The sequence below is a fragment of the Cherax quadricarinatus genome, chromosome 66 (assembly GCF_038502225.1).
Source record: "Cherax quadricarinatus isolate ZL_2023a chromosome 66, ASM3850222v1, whole genome shotgun sequence".
NCBI classification, from domain to species: Eukaryota; Metazoa; Arthropoda; class Malacostraca; order Decapoda; family Parastacidae; genus Cherax; species Cherax quadricarinatus.
The window spans coordinates 11,553,147-11,575,646 of NC_091357.1; the positions used below are offsets into that span (position 1 = coordinate 11,553,147).

Genomic DNA, 22,500 nt, shown 5'->3' on the forward strand with positions numbered 1-22,500 from the left:
ACTTTTGTTCAAGTGTGAATTGGATAGCTAGTTCAACTGTAGATTCTGCACGTTAATATGTATGTGGGAGTTTGAATAAATTATTTAGAAACCAAGTTGATAAATGAGACACTTGTGCAACATCTGGGTATCTTTATTGTAGACATTTCGCCATCCAGTGGCTTTATCAATACAAATTCAAGGACATAACTGGAAGACAGTAGAACTACAAAAGATGAGGTAATCAGTCCCTCAGCCTTGGAGTTGGTGTGAAGAGCACCGTGTCTAATTTTCATGTCATATATTGCTTTGTAAAGCCTGGTGACTGCAAGAAAAGAGTCCTTCAAATCAATTCTCCACGCACTAGCACCACTTTAAAGTTATAATCCTTCCCAAAAGCCAGGGTACCTTGAACGCACCAAAGTACTCGCACTTGCTCATACTAGTCGCCATCGCAACTGGTACAACCATCAAAGGACTAACCAGGACAAAAGTGAAGAGCCTTGAACCAGTCAGTGCAAAATTACAACCTTATACTTGTCTGCACTGAACTACATATGACACTTCTCTGGCCATAACATCAACCTGTTAGGTCATCCTATAGCATTCTAGTATCCAAATCAGAAATTATTTGGCGGCCTAAATCAATGTCATCGGCAAACTTACTTTTTTCGCTATTTCTTCCCTCATTAATGTCGTTGACGTAGATAGTGAAGAACGAACGTTCCAAACACGATCCCTGTGGCACACCACTCGTATCAGGTCCCCGTTCCGATTTTTCCCCATTAATGCAAATTCGTTGCCTATCGGTTAGCCATGCCTCGACCCTGAGATAATTTCTCCTACGGAATTAGAAGGTGATGGCATTTGGTTTCCCAGGAAACAGTAGTGTCTCCTGACACGAGTCTTAATTAGGTGTTCCATTCAGTGGTTAATTAAGCATCCGTTGGTCAATCCTAGTAAAGTTTTCACCCTATAAAAAAGAGGGGGTCGGGTCACTAAATAGTGGTGGCTCGTGACTAGTATGAGTTTTGGAATACAGAAGTATTTGAGCGTGTTTATGTTGCACAAGGGAATACATTATTTTATAAGTACTACTGGAGGGACGTGGCGTGCACTGTGTGGTGCACCAGATAAAACTAAAGTAGGCAGCAGTTTAAATAATTAACATATCATAGATGATCTTTTATCATTTTCGTTGGAATCGACACAGGTAGAATTATTTTTTTTGGTAAAGGTAAGGAGGAGGCAATATGGCATAAAACGAATCACATGGAAATTTCTCCATCTAGACAAATCAGTTAAATATTGTTTTGCAAATTTTATGTAGCATTTTTTTTATTTCCACCAAAACTAGCCTAGCAACCTAACCTAACCTGCCAAAATTTACGTAAAATAATATCGTTTAATTTACTAACCCTAAGAATTTGCATAACTATCTTTCACTGTTTTCAGGCGACTCCGTAAAGCTGTATTATGATCCAGGACAGAAGCAAGGAATTTAATATAGATGAGTCCTATGTAAAGTAAATACGAAAACCAATAACAGATCACACGAACATTATAAACTGTTTTAAAATTTAGTGTCAGAGAGAGAGAGAGAGAGAGAGAGAGAGAGAGAGAGAGAGAGAGAGAGAGAGAGAGAGAGAGAGAGAGAGAGAGAGAGAGAGAGAGAGAGAGAGAGAGAGAGGGGAAAGGAGGTAGTACTGACAAAATATTATCACTGAGGCATATAAAATAGCCTTTAGATATATGGACGGAGAAACTAAAAGCGAAGTGCAATTCGTAACATGTAAGGCCAGGACTGCAACGCTGGTGTGATGTCCATCAATATAAAAAATTGTGGATAAAACACAAAACGTCCCAACACGAGCTAAAAGATGGATCACAGAAGTAAAATTAAAACACGAGGTGATTGCAAATATGTAATTACACACACTGTATACCACAAATATGTAATTACACACACTGCATACAACAAATATGTAATTACACACACTCTATACCACTTATGTCAGTCCAATGTTTAAGTATGTAACACCATACTGGAGCTCCAAGGTAAAGAGGGAGGGGAATTACGCGACTAGACCATGCCAGAGGGGAGAGATCTGAATAAGCTGAGGGTATAAGACAGCTCATGATAGATGACTGAGTTAGGGTAAAGTGGGAAGGAAAGGTGATATAATATGGTAGAAGGGGAGGTGATGGAAGGGATAGTGAGAGGGGTAAGTGAGGGGAGCGTGTATGTATACAGTAACCCATGGTAATGATGGTAGGGATCATGGTGGGGAGGGGGGATATGTTACTATACCAACACCATCGCGGTATTGTGTGTTGTCAGTAACTGCATACATTGCGCAGTACAGAGACAACCCCATCCTAACCTACACAAGTCACTTTAGCCCCACCTCCTCCTCCTCCAACCCCACATCTAATCCAATCATCCACTTTGTGAAAACTTTGCCGCCAACATTTGGAAAATCATCAACGTGTTTGAACCTCGTGGGGCCGCGGGTTGACTCAGGCGAGAAGCAGGCAAGAGAATCCTGCAGGCATACGGACGCTGTGTACGACAATCAATAGCCTGCCTCCAGAAGATGTGTGGTGGCGATAGCACGCTGCAACATCGTCCACCCGCCCCCCTTCCACGCCGCCCACCGCCCACACCCGGCGAAGTGCAGCTCCCAGGGACAGGTTGTGGAGCAGCGCCCCCAGCCATAACGTCGCCTCGGAGCTCAGTGCCACACCCACGGTCAACACCAGTCTGGCAAGAAGCGTGGAGAGCCGCGCTCACTACCATAATACTGACCTCGCATCACCAAATGGACAAGTGAACCTAATGTCTGAAACTGTGCTACTGACAAGTGAACCCAATGTCTGAAACTGAGCTACTGACAAGTGAACCCTATGTCTGAAACTGTGCTACAGACAAGTGAACCCAATGTCTGAAACTGTGCTACTGACAAGTGAACCCAATGTCTGAAACTGTGCTACTGACAAGTGAACCCAATGTCTGAAACTGTGCTACTGACAAGTGAACCCAATGTCTGAAACTGCGCTACTGACAAGTGAACCCAATGTCTGAATCTGTGCTACTGACAAGTGAACCCAATGTCTGAAACTGCGCTACTGACAAGTGAATCCAATGTCTGAAACTGCTACTGACAAGTGAACTCAATGTCTGAAACTGTGCTACTGACAAGTGAACCCAATGTCTGAAACTGTGCTACTGACAAGTGAACCCAATGTCTGAAACTGCTACTGACAAGTGAACCCAGCGTTTTAAACTGTACTACTGACAAGTGAACCCAATGTTTAAAATTGATACTGACAAGTGAACTCAATGTTTTAAAATATACTACTGACAAGTGAACCCAATATGTTAAACTGTTACCTACAAGTGAATCCATTGTCTTAAACTATGCTACTTATGGTGTTACACTGCTACTTACGAACAGATCCAACATTTTAAAAGTGCTGCTGACGAACAGATCTTAAAACAGTACTTACGAATACATCCATCTTAAAACAGTGCTGCTTACGAATACATCCATCTTAAAACAGTGCTGCTTACGAATACATCCATCGTAAAACAGTGCTGCTTACGAATACATCCATCGTAAAACAGTGCTGCTTACGAATACATCCATCTTAAAACAGTGCTTACGAATACATCCATCTTAAAACAGTGCTTACGAATACATCCATCGTAAAACAGTGCTGCTTACGAATACATCCATCTTAAAACAGTGCTGCTTACGAATACATCGATCTTAAAACAGTGCTGCTTACGAATACATCCATCTTAAAACAGTGCCGCTTACGAATAGAACCATCTTAAAAGTCTTGCTTACAAATAGAACAATTTTAAAAGAGTGCTGTTGCGAATAGAACCATTTTAAAACAGTGTTGCTTACGAATAGAACCATCTTCAAACTGTGTTGTTACGAATAAATACATCTTAATACGGTGCTTAAAATATATATATATATATATATTCTTTGGGGGAAAGGTTCCAAACTCATAAGAGAAAGAAAGAGTAACCATCGCCTAGACAGCCACAGGACTTCCATCATAGCTCTGATGCTTCCTCAGGAGAACGTGGTTCTGGCAGGTGTTTTACAAGTATTAAGGGGATGGTTTTGGTACAGATGAGTGTTTGCTAAAGTGAATCAAGTGAAATGAAATAAAGGGAATGGATCAAGTGGAATGAAATAAGGGGATTGAAACTAGTGGAATTAAACACGGAAATGAAACAAGCTGAATAAAATACGGGAAATAAAACAAATGTAATGAAATACAAGTAGTGAAACAAGTGGAATGAAATACGGGAGTGCAGAAAGTGGAATAAAATACGGGGAATGAAACAAGTGGAACGAAATACGGGGAATGAAAAACGAGAGACCCAGAACGAGTACACTTCTCGACAGACTGAAGACATGCACGCATGTAGGTGTGGGCGTGGGTGTGCATTTTAGAGTGGGCGTGAATACTGCCGCGAGCGTGGAGGCTTGAGAGTAACCAGGGAGGAGGAGTATACTCACCCACTACCATGTGCAGCAACGATGACGCCGTGGCCACCGTGTGTGAGTAGTTACAACTGTCATTTAGCGCCAGGTGACACTATGTCACATGGTAGAGTAATTTGAGCCATTTTCTGACAATTCATTTTCTTAACTAAAATACCCAATTTACCTCTCGTGTCTCAGCGCTAGGCTTGTATCATTTAATGGTGTGTGTGTGTGTGTGTGTGTGTGTGTGTGTGTGTGTGTGTGTGTGTGTGTGTGTGTGTGTGTGTGTGTGTGTGTGTGTGTGTGTGTGTGTGTGTGTGTGTCGTTTAGTTTGTACAACATGGTAGTTTATCAGAGATGAGCTTGTCACAGATGGTAGTTTGTATCACAGATGGTTGAGTCACAGACGGTTTTTTGCACCACAGATGGTAGATATTACAAAAGATGGTAGCTTTCGTTATTGAATGGTAGCAGATAGTAGTCTGTATCACAGATGGTAGCTAGTGTCACAGATGGTAGCTTGTAATACAGGTGGTAGCTTGCACTACAGATGGTAGCTTGTGTCATAGATGGTACATTGTTTTCTCTTAAAAAAGGAGAGGGTCACCTCCAATTAGCCAGTATATTAAACTGAAGAGGTAGGTCCAAAAAGCAAGAAGGAAAGATCAAAAGAAAATATGAAAGTAAAGTTGCGATGGAATCAAAGACAAATTTTAAATGATTTTTTTTCAGGTGCATATTAATAAGATTAGGGAAAGGATAGGCCTACTTAAATTCAACGCATGTAAGCTAACAGTTGGTGACAATGATCTGTGTCATTATTAACACTTATTTCCTCTGTTTTTACGCTAAGAGGATACAAATGAAATTCCATAGATCAAAATCGCTAGTGACACGGTCATCAGAGAACTACAGGAGGTCCTGAGTTGGTACTCCCGTAGTTGCAATCGTCTTGTTTGTATATTATGTCTGTAGTAAACGATAACTCAGGGCCTCCTACCTCAAGCCAACTAAAAATATATTTAACCACAAAATAACAACTGGCAACGAAGTAGCTCATTAAAATAAGGCAGAGTCCAAATGTGAACGTTGACGAGTGGTGGTGAGAGTGGGTAGGGCACTATTATTATAATTATGGGGGAGCGCTAAACCAAGAGGATTATACAGCGCATGTGGGGGGGGATGGAAGGTATTCAGGCTCAATTCAGGGAACTGGAGCACAGATCCAATTCCCTAGATCAAGAGCACCTCACCAGCATCAAGGATCCACCCATGAGGTTTGTGGGTAAGGCAACACAGCACTATCCATCAGCGAAGCCAACTTGCCCCAACACACTCGCCCCTCACAAGGTCACTAATTACACTAGGCAAGCGTAAGATTACTGACATTAGTCTCGTGCAGCGTTTATTGATATGATTTAATGAGTTTAATTCTTTAGGGACGCAGTTATTTCACTGAGTAATGTTTCTTTGAAGTGTGTGTACTCACCTATATGTGGCTGCAGGAGTCGAGTCACAGCTCCTGGCCCCCGCCTCTTCGTTGGTCTCTATTAGGTCAACTCCCGGGTCCAAGAGCCTTACCGTACCTCTTATGGGTCCTTCCTCTACTATTTCACTCTCCAGATTGTTCCACTTCCTGATAACTTGAAGGCTGAAGAAATACTTCCTAACGTCCCTAAGACTCATCTGAATTTTCAACTTTAGCTGTGCCCTCGTGTTTATATTTCCCATCTCTGAAACTGTGTGTGTGTGTGTGTGTGTGTGTGTGTTTATGTTTTGTTCCCGCTCCGCAACGCACACGACTCAAATATGTATGTCACCACATACACGACTCAAACATCATGTATGTCACCACATACACGACTCAAACATCATGTATGTCACCACATACACGACTCAAACATCATGTATGTCACCACATACACGACTCAAACATCATGTATGTCACCACATACACGACTCAAACATCATGTATGTCACCACATACACGAAGCCAATAGCTCGGAGCTAAATGGTAAAAAGAAAAAAAAAGTATTTTGGTTTACGTTAATTTTCGTTTCATTGTCTTTGCTGCTTGAAGAAACATTGTTTTGTAATATTTTCACAATTTCTGATTTTTTTAAATATTTTTTTTTTTACGAAATTTCAGTTTTTTTCACTAACGTAGTACAGTATAGTCTTGTAAACTGCCACGGTTTTTGTTCAAACCTGCAGTTTGTAGTTTCGTAGTGTTGAGCCTATTCATAAGAATCCTGCAAGCTCAGTATGATTATGTTCATAGGGGAACGCTCAAGACTAACGTCTTGGGTTGAATAGTATGTCTTAAAGGGACCGGTTCATCACAACTTTATAGTCCACCGTGATGTTGAGTTAGTATACATACAAACTTTACCAGTTCATCACAACTCTCATTAACTGTGATGTGTGTGTTGGTATACACGCAACCTTTACTAATGGCTGGTCATGATCCAGCAGAGTAGTGTGTGGTTGACCATCCTTTTTCCATGCACTAGTTCACCTCTTCCTCTTCTCTCTTTCCCTGTTCCCTCACTCTCTAAATTCCTGTTTCTTCGCTCTTCCCTGACTCTCTCCCCAGCCCTCTTTTTCTTGTCCATCAGCAATAATTATTATAGTAGCAATGATACAAATACGCGGCCTGTTATGGCATACTGACGGAATGAGGTGAAGCTTGGCCATCTGCCCGTAAGCTTGCCTGGGCCTGGGCAGCCTAGCCCGGATGGTTTAAGGGAAGTCATATGACATACACTAACGGTCAGAGGCGTCCACATATGGGTGGACACCCATATGTGTCAAGAATTGACAGTCCTGGCGAAAACTGAAGTGGAAATCCACAAGAATCTCCAGTTCTGCTGGATGTTATATCCTAGACCAAATGCCAATATTCAAAAGATGAGCAGTGGATGGTGTGTCGGGGAAGTGGGTGTTATGTGGGTGAGAATGAATGACTGGTGAGTGGAATGCTGGTGGGGTGTGGGAGGGTGAGTCAATAAATAAGCGAGTGTGGTTGGTTACTGGGGTTTGAAGCTTATCGACTACACTATTGTCATTAAGGATGCACCACGATACACGAATACTTTAATCCCTAGAAAAGATATTAAACTGTTAGCATATATACACTGAGAGAAATACACTTCTCAGTGTATAAAAGCTGAGAGAAATACACTTCTCAGTGTATATACACTGAGAGAAATACACCTCTTGGTGTATATACGCTGAAATACACCTATCGGTGTATATACTCTAAGAGAAATACCCATGTCGGTGTGTATATCCTGTCACGAGTGTGGAGTCAACATGTGTACAAGTGGAAGTACGGAAGGGTTGAAAGTGCTCAGGTGGAGAGGGGGTTAATGTGAGGATGTGAGGAGAGGGGGGTTAGTGTTGAGGGAGGGATAGAGGAGGGAAGGGGTTAGTGTATAAATTCTTCAGCAACAGCTCCTAACCTCAAATTTCTTACATAATCAACATACCTAACCAAGGAATTGGGTGTCGAGGAATTCCCTGTCGACTAATTTAGGCTTGGAACTTGAAGGTTGGGCGGGCGTCGCGTCGCCCAGTAAGGAAGGATAAACAACCTGAATGGGTGACCAGGTTGACAAATATCTCTTGGCAAGGCATAAATCAGTCATTCACAAACTTCCTGTCTACAACTCAGGTATACCAATACTTATGTGGATATACCGTGTATACTTGGTATATCGGACAGCGAAACACACAGAGCCCTAAATAGGTCGGTCTGTGTCGCTATTTAAAGCGATATAAACTTGAAAAAACCTTATTTATGGCAAAATAGATTTGTAAAGCTGTATTTAGGCGATATAGACTTTATATAGTCTTATTTATGGTGATATAGTCTTGATAAAGTACTGGCTAAAACATTGTGTAGTTTTAAAAATAGGTTGGATAAATACATGAGTGGGTGTGGGTGGGTGTGAGTTAGATCTAACTAGCTTGTGCTACTAGGTCTGATGCCGTGACCTGACTAGGTGGGTTATTGGGCTAATCCGGGGGGAGGGGGACATGGACCTGCTTCGCATGGGTCAGTAGGCCTGCTGCACTGTTCCTTCTTTCTTATATTCTTATATAGTCTTGATAAAGTCCTGGTTATAGTGTTACAGTGTTGATAACACGCTAGTTATGGTGATATAGTCTTGATAAAGTACTAGTTATGGTGATATAGTCTTGATAAAGTACTAGTTATGGTGATATAGTCTTGATAAAGCACTGGTTATAGTGATAGTCTTGATAACACGCTAGTTATGGTGATACAGTCTTGATAAGTACTAGTTATGGTGATATAGTCTTGATAAAGTACTAGTTATAGTGATACAGTCTTGATAAAGTACTAGTTATAGTGATACAGTCTTGATAAAGCACTGGTTATAGTGATAGTCTTGATAACACGCTAGTTATGGTGATATAGTCTTGATAAGTACTAGTTATGGTGATATAGTCTTGATAAGTACTAGTTATGGTGATATAGTCTTGATAAAGTACTAGTTATAGTGATACAGTCTTGATAAAGTACTAGTTATGGTGATATAGTCTTGATAAAGTACTAGTTATGGTGATACAGTCTTGATAAAGTACTAGTTATGGTGATATAGTCTTGATAAGTACTAGTTATGGTGATATAGTCTTGATAAAGTACTAGTTATGGTGATATAGTCTTGATAAAGTACTAGTTATGGTGATCCAGTCTTGATAAAGCACTGGTTATAGTGATAGTCTTGATAACACGCTAGTTATGGTGATATAGTCTTGATAAGTACTAGTTATGGTGATATAGTCTTGATAAGTACTAGTTATGGTGATATAGTCTTGATAAAGTACTAGTTATAGTGATACAGTCTTGATAAAGTACTAGTTATAGTGATACAGTCTTGATAAAGCACTGGTTATAGTGATAGTCTTGATAACACGCTAGTTATGGTGATATAGTCTTGATAAGTACTAGTTATGGTGATATAGTCTTGATAAAGTACTAGTTATAGTGATACAGTCTTGATAAAGCACTGGTTATAGTGATAGTCTTGATAACACGCTAGTTATGGTGATATAGTCTTGATAAGTACTAGTTATGGTGATATAGTCTTGATAAAGTACTAGTTATGGTGATACAGTCTTGATAAAGTACTAGTTATGGTGATATAGTCTTGATAAGTACTAGTTATGGTGATATAGTCTTGATAAAGTACTAGTTATGGTGATATAGTCTTGATAAAGTACTAGTTATGGTGATACAGTCTTGATAAAGCACTGGTTATAGTGATAGTCTTGATAACACGCTAGTTATGGTGATATAGTCTTGATAAGTACTAGTTATGGTGATATAGTCTTGATAAGTACTAGTTATGGTGATATAGTCTTGATAAAGTACTGGTTATAGTGATAGTCTTGATAAGTACTAGTTATGGTGATATAGTCTTGATAAGTACTAGTTATGGTGATATAGTCTTGATAAAGTACTAGTTATAGTGATAGTCTTGATAAGTACTAGTTATGGTGATATAGTCTTGATAAGTACTAGTTATGGTGATATAGTCTTGATAAAGTACTGGTTATAGTGATAGTCTTGATAAGTACTAGTTATGGTGATATAGTCTTGATAAGTACTAGTTATGGTGATATAGTCTTGATAAAGTACTGGTTATAGTGATAGTCTTGATAAGTACTAGTTATGGTACGTTTTTATATGAAAATGTCAGCAGCTGGATATGAAAAATATTTGTGTGAACGGGAGGTAAACAATAGATTGACTCAGGTGTAAACATAAGAAAGAGTATTTGTCTCATCGTATATAGGCTAAGAGTTTACTTTAAGCTCTATTTTAGGTATTAAAGTGTTCTCGTCTGGTGATGCAAAGATTACGTGCAACCTTAATGACACTACTGGAGCCCATAGGATTTAAACCCCATCCCCCATAAACTAACCAAAGGTGTCAACAAACATGACTAACGAAATCGTAATAACACGATTGCAAACAAACCATACCCCGGCCGGGATTGAACTCTATGACCGCGGGTTCGATCCCGACCGGGGTATGGTTTGTCAACAAACATGACAAAGGTGGTGTCAGAAAATACGACAAATGTCAGCAAACATGACAAAGGTGTCAGCAAACATTACAAGTGTGTCAGAAAACATTAGTAAAGGACCAACAAGAAAAAAGTTATTGTAGCTAAAGCGTCAAGACAACCAAATATACTACGATTAGGGTTACTACGACTAAGGTTACTACGACCAGGGTTACCACGAACAAGGTTACCGCCGGGGTTACTATCACCAGGGATATTACCACTATTGCTACGACAACCAGGTTTACTACAACCAGGGTTACGACGACCAGGGTGACGATGACCAGGGTTAGGACGACCAGGAGTCCTATTTTATCTAGGTGAAGTGGTAAAATAGTGAGTCATTAAGCTTAAGGACTGGCGGAATCTCAGTCCACCGCCAGCTGAGGCAGACGCACTCCCACACTGGCTCACTGATTTGTCCCTCTTAATATTTGATCACCCTTTCAGCATTGATGACTCACGCGGTACTCACGTACCTGTATTCAGTGTGGCCGTGGGTATTCTTTATTCGGCCGTACAACGATCTTTACACCAAACTGAAACTCATAAAGACATGAACGTGTGAATCGAACTGGTGACCTTTAGATCATACTCTCACAAGCAACCAGTTATGCCAAGAACAAGTTCACAACAGTTACAACCTGAACTCTCACTTTCCTTTCTGGTATGTCGCTGTCTTACCTAGTGCCTCACTCACTCTTTCTGTTACCACACATCCTCGCTAGAGTGACACTCTGCTACCACACATCCTCGCTAGTGGCACTCTGCTACCACACATCCTCGCTAAAGTGACACTCTGCTACCACACATCCTCGCTAGAGTGACACACTGCTACCACACATCCTCGCTAGAGTGACACTCTGCTACCACACATCCTCGCTAGAGTGGCACTCTGCTACCACACATCCTCGCCAGTGACACTCTGCTACCACACATCCTCGCTAGAGTGACACACTGCTACCACACATCCTCGCTAGTGACACTGCTACCACACATCCTCGCTAGAGTGACACTCTGCTACCACACATCCTCGCTAGTGACACTGCTACCACACATCCTCGCTAGAGTGACACTCTGCTACCACACATCCTCACTAGAGTGACACTCTGCTACCACACATCCTCGCTAGTGACACTACCACACATCCTCGCTAGAGTGACACTCTGCTACCACACATCCTCGCTAGAGTGACTGCTACCACACATCCTCGCTAGAGTGACACTTTGCTACCACACATCCTCGCTAGAGTGACACTGCTACCACACATCCTCGCTAGAGTGACACTGCTACCACACATCCTCGCTAGAGTGACACTCTGCTACCACACATCCTCGCTAGTGACACTCTGCTACCACACATCCTCGCTAGAGTGACACTCTGCTACCACACATCCTCGCTAGTGACACTCTGCTACCACACATCCTCGCTAGAGTGACACTCTGCTACCACACATCCTCACTAGAGTGACACTCTGCTACCACACATCCTGGCTAGAGTGACACTCTCCTACCACACATCCTCGCTAGAGTGACACTCTGCTATCACACATCCTCGCTAGTGACACTGCTACCACACATCCTCGCTAGTGACACACTGCTACCACACATCCTCGCTAGAGTGACACTCTGCTACCACACATCCTCGCTAGAGTGACACTCTGCTACCACACATCCTCGCTAGAGTGACACTCTGCTACCACACATCCTCGCTAGAGTGACACTGCTACCACACATCCTCGCTAGAGTGACACTCTGCTACCACACATCCTCGCTAGTGACACTCTGGTACCACACATCCTCGCTAGAGTGACACTCTGCTACCACACATCCTCGCTAGTGACACTCTGCTATCACACATCCTCGCTAGTGACACTCTGCTACCACACATCCTCGCTAGTGACACTCTGCTAGCACACGTCCTCGCTAGAGTGACATTGCTACCACACATCCTCGCTAGAGTGACACTCTGCTACCACACATCCTCGCTAGTGACACTACCACACATCCTCGCTAGAGTGACACTCTGCTACCACACATCCTCGCTAGAGTGACACTCTGCTACCACACATCCTCGCTAGAGTGACACTCTGCTACCACACATCCTCGCTAGAGTGACACTCTGGTACCAGACATCCTCGCTAGAGTGACACTGCTACCACACATCCTCGCTAGAGTGACACTCTGCTACCACACATCCTCGCTAGTGACACTACTACCACACATCCTCGCTAGAGTGACACTCTGCTACCACACATCCTCGCTAGAGTGACACTCTGCTACCACACATCCTCGCTAGAGTGACACTGCTACCACACATCCTCGCTAGAGTGACACTGCTACCACACATCCTCGCTAGAGTGACACTGCTACCACACATCCTCGCTAGAGTGACACTCTGCTACCACACATCCTCGCTAGAGTGACACTCTGCTACCACACATCCTCGCTAGAGTGACACTGCTACCACACATCCTCGCTAGAGTGACACTCTGCTACCACACATCCTCGCTAGAGTGACACTCTGCTACCACACATCCTCGCTAGAGTGACACTGCTACCACACATCCTCGCTAGAGTGACACTGCTACCACATATCCTCGCTAGAGTGACACTCTGCTACCACACATCCTCGCTAGTGACACTCTGCTACCACACATCCTCGCTAGAGTGACACTCTGCTACCACACATCCTCGCTAGAGTGACACTCTGCTACCACACATCCTCACTAGAGTGACAATCTGCTACCACACATCCTCGCTAGAGTGACACTCTGCTACCACACATCCTGGCTAGAGTGACACTCTCCTACCACACATCCTCGCTAGAGTGACACTCTGCTACCACACATCCTCGCTAGAGTGACACTTTGCTACCACACATCCTCGCTAGAGTGACACTCTGCTACCACACATCCTCGCTAGAGTGACACTCTGCTACCACACATCCTCGCTAGAGTGACACTCTGCTACCACACATCCTCGCTAGAGTGACACTCTGCTACCACACATCCTCGCTAGAGTGACACTCTGCTACCACACATCCTCGCTAGAGTGCCACTCTGCTACCACACATCCTCGCTAGAGTGACACTCTGCTACCACACATCCTCGCTAGAGTGACACTCTGCTACCACACATCCTAGCTAGAGTGACACTCTGCTACCACACATCCTCGCCAGTGACACTCTGCTACCACACATCCTCGCTAGAGTGACACTCTGCTACCACACATCCTCGCTAGAGTGACACTCTGCTACCACACATCCTCGCTAGAGTGACACTCTGCTACCACACATCCTCGCTAGTGACACTCTGCTACCACACATCCTCGCTAGAGTGACACTCTGCTACCACACATCCTCGCTAGAGTGACACTCTGCTACCACACATCCTCACTAGAGTGACACTCTGCTACCACACATCCTCGCTAGAGTGACACTCTGCTACCACACATCCTGGCTAGAGTGACACTCTCCTACCACACATCCTCGCTAGAGTGACACTCTCCTACCACACATCCTCGCTAGAGTGACACTCTGCTACCACACATCCTCGCTAGAGTGACACTCTGCTACCACACATCCTCGCTAGAGTGACACTCTGCTACCACACATCCTCGCTAGAGTGACACTCTGCTACCACACATCCTCGCTAGAGTGACACTCTGCTACCACACATCCTCGCTAGAGTGACACTCTGCTACCACACATCCTCGCTAGAGTGACACTCTGCTACCACACATCCTCGCTAGAGTGACACTCTGCTACCACACATCCTAGCTAGAGTGACACTCTGCTACCACACATCCTCGCTAGAGTGACACTCTACTACCACACATCCTCGCTAGAGTGACACTCTGCTACCACACATCCTTGCTAGAGTGACACTCTGCTACCACACATCCTCGCTAGAGTGACACTCTGCTACCACACATCCTCGCTAGTGACACTCTGCTACCACACATCCTCGCTAGTGACACTCTGCTACCACACATCCTCGCTAGTGACACTCTGCTACCACACATCCTCGCTAGAGTGACACTCTGCTACCACACATCCTCACTAGAGTGACACTCTGCTACCACACATCCTCGCTAGTGACACTCTGCTACCACACATCCTCACTAGAGTGACACTCTGCTACCACACATCCTCGCTAGTGACACTCTGCTACCACACATCCTCGCTAGAGTGACACTCTGCTACCACACATCCTCGCTAGAGTGACACTCTGCTACCACACATCCTCGCTAGTGACACTCTGCTACCACACATCCTCGCTAGTGGCACTCTGATACCACACATCCTCGCTAGTGACACTCTGCTACCACACATCCTCGCTAGTGACACTCTGCTACCACACATCCTCGCTAGTGATACTCTGCTACCACACATCCTCGCTAGTGGCACTCTGATACCACACATCCTCGCTAGTGACACTCTGCTACCACACATCCTCGCTAGTGACACTCTGCTACCACACATCCTCGCTAGTGACACTCTGCTACCACACATCCTCGCTAGAGTGACACTCTGCTACCACACATCCTCGCTAGTGGCACTCTGATACCACACATCCTCGCTAGTGACACTCTGCTACCACACATCCTCGCTAGTGACACTCTGCTACCACACATCCTCGCTAGTGGCACTCTGATACCACACATCCTCGTTAGTGACACTCTGCTACCACACATCCTCGCTAGTGACACTCTGCTACCACACATCCTCGCTAGTGACACTCTGCTACCACACATCCTCGCTAGAGTGACACTCTGCTACCACACATCCTCGCTAGTGGCACTCTGATACCACACATCCTCGCTAGTGACACTCTGCTACCACACATCCTCGCTAGTGACACTCTGCTACCACACATCCTCGCTAGTGACACTCTGCTACCACACATCCTCGCTAGAGTGACACTCTGCTACCACACATCCTTGCTAGTGACACTCTGCTATCACACATCCTCGCTAGTGACACTCTGCTACCACACATCCTCGCTAGAGTGACACTCTGCTACCACACATCCTCGCTAGTGACACTCTGCTACCACACATCCTCACTAGTGACACTCTGCTACCACACATCCTCGCTAGAGTGACACTCTGCTACCACACATCCTCGCTAGTGACACTCTGCTACCACACATCCTCGCTAGTGACACTCTGCTACCACACATCCTCGCTAGTGACACTCTGCTACCACACATCCTCGCTAGTGACACTCTGCTACCACACATCCTCGCTAGAGTGACACTCTGCTACCACACATCCTTGCTAGTGACACTCTGCTATCACACATCCTCGCTAGTGACACTCTGCTACCACACATCCTCGCTAGAGTGACACTCTGCTACCACACATCCTCGCTAGTGACACTCTGCTACCACACATCCTCGCTAGTGACACTCTGCTACCACACATCCTCGCTAGAGTGACACTCTGCTACCACACATCCTTGCTAGTGACACTCTGCTATCACACATCCTCGCTAGTGACACTCTGCTACCACACATCCTCGCTAGAGTGACACTCTGCTACCACACATCCTCGCTAGTGACACTCTGCTACCACACATCCTCACTAGTGACACTCTGCTACCACACATCCTCGCTAGAGTGACACTCTGCTACCACACATCCTCGCTAGTGACACTCTGCTACCACACATCCTCACTAGTGACACTCTGCTACCACACATCCTCGCTAGAGTGACACTCTGCTACCACACATCCTCGCTAGTGACACTCTGCTACCACACATCCTCACTAGTGACACTCTGCTACCACACATCCTCGCTAGTGACACTCTGCTACCACACATCCTCGCTAGTGACACTCTGCTACCACACATCCTCGCTAGAGTGACACTCTGCTACCACACATCCTCGCTAGTGACACTCTGCTACCACACATCCTCGCTAGTGACACTCTGCTACCACACATCCTCGCTAGTGACACTCTGCTACCACACATCCTCGCTAGTGACACTCTGCTACCACACATCCTCGCTAGTGACACTCTGCTACCACACATCCTCGCTAGTGACACTCTGCTACCACACATCCTCGCTAGTGACACTCTGCTACCACACATCCTCGCTAGTGACACTCTGCTACCACACATCCTCGCTAGTGACACTCTGCTACCACACATCCTCGCTAGTGACACTCTGCTACCACACATCCTCGCTAGTGACACTCTGATACCACACATCCTCGCTAGTGACACTCTGCTACCACACATCCTCGCTAGTGACACTCTGCTACCACACATCCTCGCTAGTGACACTCTGCTACCACACATCCTCGCTAGTGACACTCTGCTACCACACATCCTCGCTAGTGACACTCTGCTACCACACATCCTCGCTAGTGACACTCTGCTACCACACATCCTCGCTAGTGACACTCTGCTACCACACATCCTCGCTAGTGACACTCTGCTACCACACATCCTCGCTAGTGACACTCTGCTACCACACATCCTCGCTAGAGTGACACTCTGCTACCACACATCCTCGCTAGTGGCACTCTGATACCACACATCCTCGCTAGTGACACTCTGCTACCACACATCCTCGCTAGTGACACTCTGCTACCACACATCCTCGCTAGTGACACTCTGCTACCACACATCCTCGCTAGAGTGACACTCTGCTACCACACATCCTCGCTAGTGACACTCTGCTACCACACATCCTCGCTAGTGACACTCTGCTACCACACATCCTCGCTAGTGACACTCTGCTACCACACATCCTCGCTAGTGACACTCTGCTACCACACATCCTCGCTAGAGTGACACTCTGCTACCACACATCCTTGCTAGTGACACTCTGCTATCACACATCCTCGCTAGTGACACTCTGCTACCACACATCCTCGCTAGTGACACTCTGCTACCACACATCCTCGCTAGTGACACTCTGCTACCACACATCCTCGCTAGAGTGACACTCTGCTACCACACATCCTCGCTAGAGTGACACTCTGCTACCACACATCCTCGCTAGTGACACTCTGCTACCACACATCCTCGCTAGTGACACTCTGCTACCACACATCCTCGCTAGTGACACTCTGCTACCACACATCCTCGCTAGTGACACTCTGCTACCACACATCCTCGCTAGTGACACTCTGCTACCACACATCCTCGCTAGTGACACTCTGCTACCACACATCCTCGCTAGTGATACTCTGCTACCACACATCCTCGCTAGTGACACTCTGCTACCACACGTCCTCGCTAGTGGCACTGATACCACACATCCTCGCTAGTGACACTCTGCTACCACACATCCTCGCTAGTGGCACTGATACCACACATCCTCGCTAGTGACACTCTGCTACCACACATCCTCGCTAGTGACACTCTGCTACCACACATCCTCGCTAGTGGCACTCTGCTACCACACATCCTCGCTAGTGACACTCTGCTACCACACATCCTCGCTAGTGACACTCTGCTACCACACATCCTCGCTAGTGACACTCTGCTACCACACATCCTCGCTAGTGACACTCTGCTACCACACATCCTCGCTAGTGACACTCTGCTACCACACATCCTCGCTAGAGCACCACGAACGTTCTTTTACGCTAACATTTCTGGTACTGAGGAGCATACACGTGGATACATGGACAAGTGAATACACTGACATGTAGATACATTTACACGTGGATACATGGATACATAGACACGTGGATACATCAACAAGTGCATACAATGACACGTGTATTCATGGACAAGTGGATACATTTACACGTGAATACATGGACACCTGGACACGTGAATACATAGACACGTGAACTTCAGACACCTCCACACTGGTACGCAACAATTTTATTAATTATATCCACGGGAAAGCGCAAAACCCGCAGGGGGTCAGGCAGCAACTGAGGAATGGAAGGTCATGAGGGTTGATCTAAGGAATGGGAGCTCTAATTTCTTGGATCAAGAGCCCTTCACTATCATCAAGGCACCCATCCCTTCCCTCCATATTAATCGTTATTATCATTATAATCACTATTATTAATAATAATCCTTGCTATAACTATTATAAGCGCTAAGCCCGTAAGGGCCGTACAGCATCAGGGGAATGGGAGGCAGAATCCGTCCAAGGGCAGGATGAATCCAATTCCTTGGATCAAGATCCCGCCCCCTGAGAAGTGTCGAGTCTGAATAAATTATTTTATTAAACAGTGGTGAGTGCGCAACAATATTGATAAACTTGTACACAATCTAAGTCAATAAAACAAGATACTTCTACATAAATCCGCCATTTACACTCATAAATTTCTACATATATTCATTATTTGCATTGATAAATACTTCTACATAAATCCACGATTTACATTGAAAATACTTCTACAAAAATCCATGATTTACATTCATAAATTTCTTTATAAATCCATGATTTACATTGATAAATATTTATACATAACCTATGATTTAAACTGATAAATCCGTCTACAAAAATCCGGGAGTTACATTTTTTTTTCTCATTGAAACCTTCAAAAACAGCCTCTTGTCTTACTTGTGATTTGTTTTGGGAGCTTTCTTACTCCTGCGGCCTGGCCCGGGGTAAGAGGTCTAGGCCATCCTGTTGATTGCCTGGTCGACTAGGCTGTTGTTGTTAGTGACCCGCTGGCCCACAAAGGCTGAAAAGCTTGTTGGAGTTCGATTTTCTTCGTACAACTTAGAGAGAAATTTATGGCGGTCTCACGCCAGCAACTTAACAAGTTAAAATATTTAGAGCAGGAAGAACCAACTGCTTCGGAAGGTGATGGGACAATTACTGGTCCCACAAAACCTGCTTTTACTCTCACACAACAACTTTTATTGTCAACTTTTAATGTCATACATCCACTTTTTGGTGCCTTACGCCCACTTTTTAGTGCCATATATCCATTTCTTAGTGTTATACACCCATTTTTTAGTGCCATACATCCATTTCTTAGTATAATACACCCACCTCTTATTGCCATACATCCACTTTTCAGTGCCATACATCCAGTTCTTATTGCCATACACTATTAATCTTTTTTTAGTATTACGACGTACAAAATACTGAGATTAATTATATTTTTATGACAAGGTTGGCAGGACGAGTCTGAGAGGCGGGCCTCGGATACACGAGGACACGGCTGGAAGTTAAAATTTTTAACTATCACAGGGACGTTAGGAAGTGCTTCTTTAGCTTTAAAGTGACCAGAAAGTGTAACGGAGATAGCGAAGTGGTATTACCTGGAGTTTACCTGGAGAGAGTTCCGGGGGTCAACGCCCCCGCGGCCCGGTCTGAGACCAGTCTGACCGGTCTGAGACAAAATCCATATATAACTTTCAAAAGTGGCACCATAGTTGGCACCTGGTTGATCCACCAGGAGGCCTGGTCACAGACCGGGCCGCGGGGGCGTTGACCCCCGAAACTCTCTCCAGGTAAACTCCAGGTAATAGGGCTCCCGTAGCCAAGAGTGTCAACCTAGTGGTGGCCTGCGGAGGCGGGGCCTGGACTTTGTCCTCAACAAACAGGCGAGGAAAAATCCGTTTTCTTTAATCCCAAGAGCTTGTTTAGTTCCCTAAGCTCATTTTTAGTACCACAAACGTACAGACTGACTTTTAGTGGCACAACCCAAATTTTTAGGTACGAGGGCACGCAGGTGCTGCAGCGGTAGCAAAGATCATATTAATAACAGTAATTATAACAATTTACAACCTCGCCTTGACCCGTCAACAGGGCAGACTAAGCCAAAAGGAACAAAGATTTTGGCATAATTATTAATATAATATACACTGGGAAGCTCTAAATCGGTAGGAGTCAGGCAGCGCCTGGTGACTGGGAAGCAATCAGGTTTGATTTAAACTTTGAAGAAAGGGGTAGTATCTCTAATTCCGTGGATCAAGATGCAGCATCAAGGCATTTAGGAAAGGTCACCCACAAGACCATGCATAACGGCATATAAATAAGAATAGCAAAAAAAAAAAAAAAAAAAAGCACAATACCATACTGAAACAATACACAAATAACCCGCACATAGAAAAGAGGAGCTTACGACGACGTTTCGGTCCGACTTGGACCAGTGTGACCTTGTAAATGGTCGAAGTCGGACCGAAACGTCGTCGTTAGCTCCTCTCTTTTATGTGCGGGTTATTTGTGCATATAAATAAGAAATCTGATGTGTAGAATCACATAAACTCACGTAATATTAGATCGAACATTTTATATACGAGAATAAATCTTCACGTTTCAATATTTTCACGTTTCCTACATGTCTGGATTATTATTATTATTATTATTATTATTATTATTATTATTATTATTATTATTATTATTATTATTATTATTATTATTATTATATACATCGAGAAGCGTCACACAAGTCTTATGTTTGAACTGGTTTTGTCGAACAGAGACAATACTAAATAATCTGGAAGTACAATAATAAGGAACCTTTATATGAAGCGACTTCGGCAGTCTAGTCACCCAAAGCACTAGTCCTTGAAGTTATGTGCATCCACATAAAGTCATCGAGTAACTAGTGATTTGCCGTAAAGGCCGACAAACACCACCTTCAGGATTATTCTTTATTAAAGGACGCTAGCTAAATCCTATCGGGTTCTGCTTCATAAGCCTTTCGTTTATCCATGGGCTCTTGCGCTACCATCCACAGGATGAACATTGGGTGCATCATAACCAACTGCTTTGACGGCAAAATCTAAAAAAAAAAAAATCTATAGAACAAAAGCTCTGGTAATATGATAAGATCATAGATAATGGTACAAGTCGGACCGAAACGTGGTCATAAGTTTGAGTCTCCTCAGTGTGGGTTAAGTGTGTTGTTTCAACCACTGTATTGTGTCTATATTCTTCATCGTAGTTACTTCGTCAAGATATTCGTGAAGAAGCTGCCCCCGAACTTTCTCGTGGATATCAAGCTTTCTCAAGTATATGATAGACCTGAGAAACTTTGGATTCCTTGCTTTCTGATTTGTGTCACCTGACACGGCTTTGTCATAAGATGAAACCGTCAATGAAGTTGGCACTACAGTGGGGGCACAAGACACAACCACTAATTCCCAAATGTTGCACAAGTGTCTCATTTTTCAACTTGTCACCGCTAATAGACGGAGGATAAAGATGCATTTAGAGCTTCATCTAGCTTTGTTCATGTAATAAAGCTCTATCCAGAGCGAAACGTTGCCTATAATACAGTTTTATTCTTTAAGTGTGATTCCACCATTCTTGCTGGCAATGAGTTGATGTGCGCTGTATAGCCCTTGTGGCTTAGCGCTTCTTTTGATAATAATAATAATAATAATGAGTTGAGGTATGACGTAGATGACAAATAGTAAAAAACACAGCAAGAGGAATATAATTTGACAGGAAGGAAACAAATAGTGATGGTCTGTGAAGAGGTGTCAAAATGGATGCACGTGACAAGTGGTGTTCCACAAGGATCAGTACTAGGACCTGGAGTTTACCTGGGCCCGATGCTATTTCTTGTATACGTGAATGACATGACGGAAGGGAGAGTCAGAAGTAACCCTGTTCACAGATGTGAAACTAATGAGAAGACTACAAGCAGACGTGGACCAGGAAATGCTACAAACGGATCTGGACAGGCTGCAGGTTTGGTCTAACAAGTGGCTACTGGAGTTTAACTCAATGAAATGCAAAGTTTGAAGTTTGGGGGAAGGGCAAAGAAGACCGTAGATGGAGTACAAGCTTGGTGGACAAAGGCTGCAATCCACAGTCAAGAACGACCCTGGGATGAGTGTAGTACCGAGCATATCGCCTGAGGTGCACATCAACCAAATAACTGCTCCAGCAAATGCGCGTCTGGAAAATCTAAGACTAGCTTTTAGACATCTAAGTAAGGAGTCATTCACGAGACTGAATACCG

General features: G+C 44.3%; 2 protein-coding genes across 4 annotated transcripts in view; one reads left to right on the plus strand and one right to left on the minus strand.

The window, feature by feature from the left end:
• Positions 1-22,500, minus strand: part of LOC128704172 (protein O-linked-mannose beta-1,2-N-acetylglucosaminyltransferase 1) — a 113,183-nt gene that overhangs the window by 45,836 nt on the left and 44,847 nt on the right. The window lies entirely within an intron of this gene.
• The window catches only part of LOC128704068 (uncharacterized PE-PGRS family protein PE_PGRS46), a 48,153-nt gene continuing 30,042 nt past the window's right edge, over positions 4,390-22,500 (plus strand). The window contains exon 1 of the mRNA XM_053799076.2: positions 4,390-4,565. Coding sequence (XP_053655051.2) covers positions 4,532-4,565 — 34 coding nt within the window. The 5' untranslated portion in view covers positions 4,390-4,531. The remainder of the gene's footprint in view (positions 4,566-22,500) is intronic.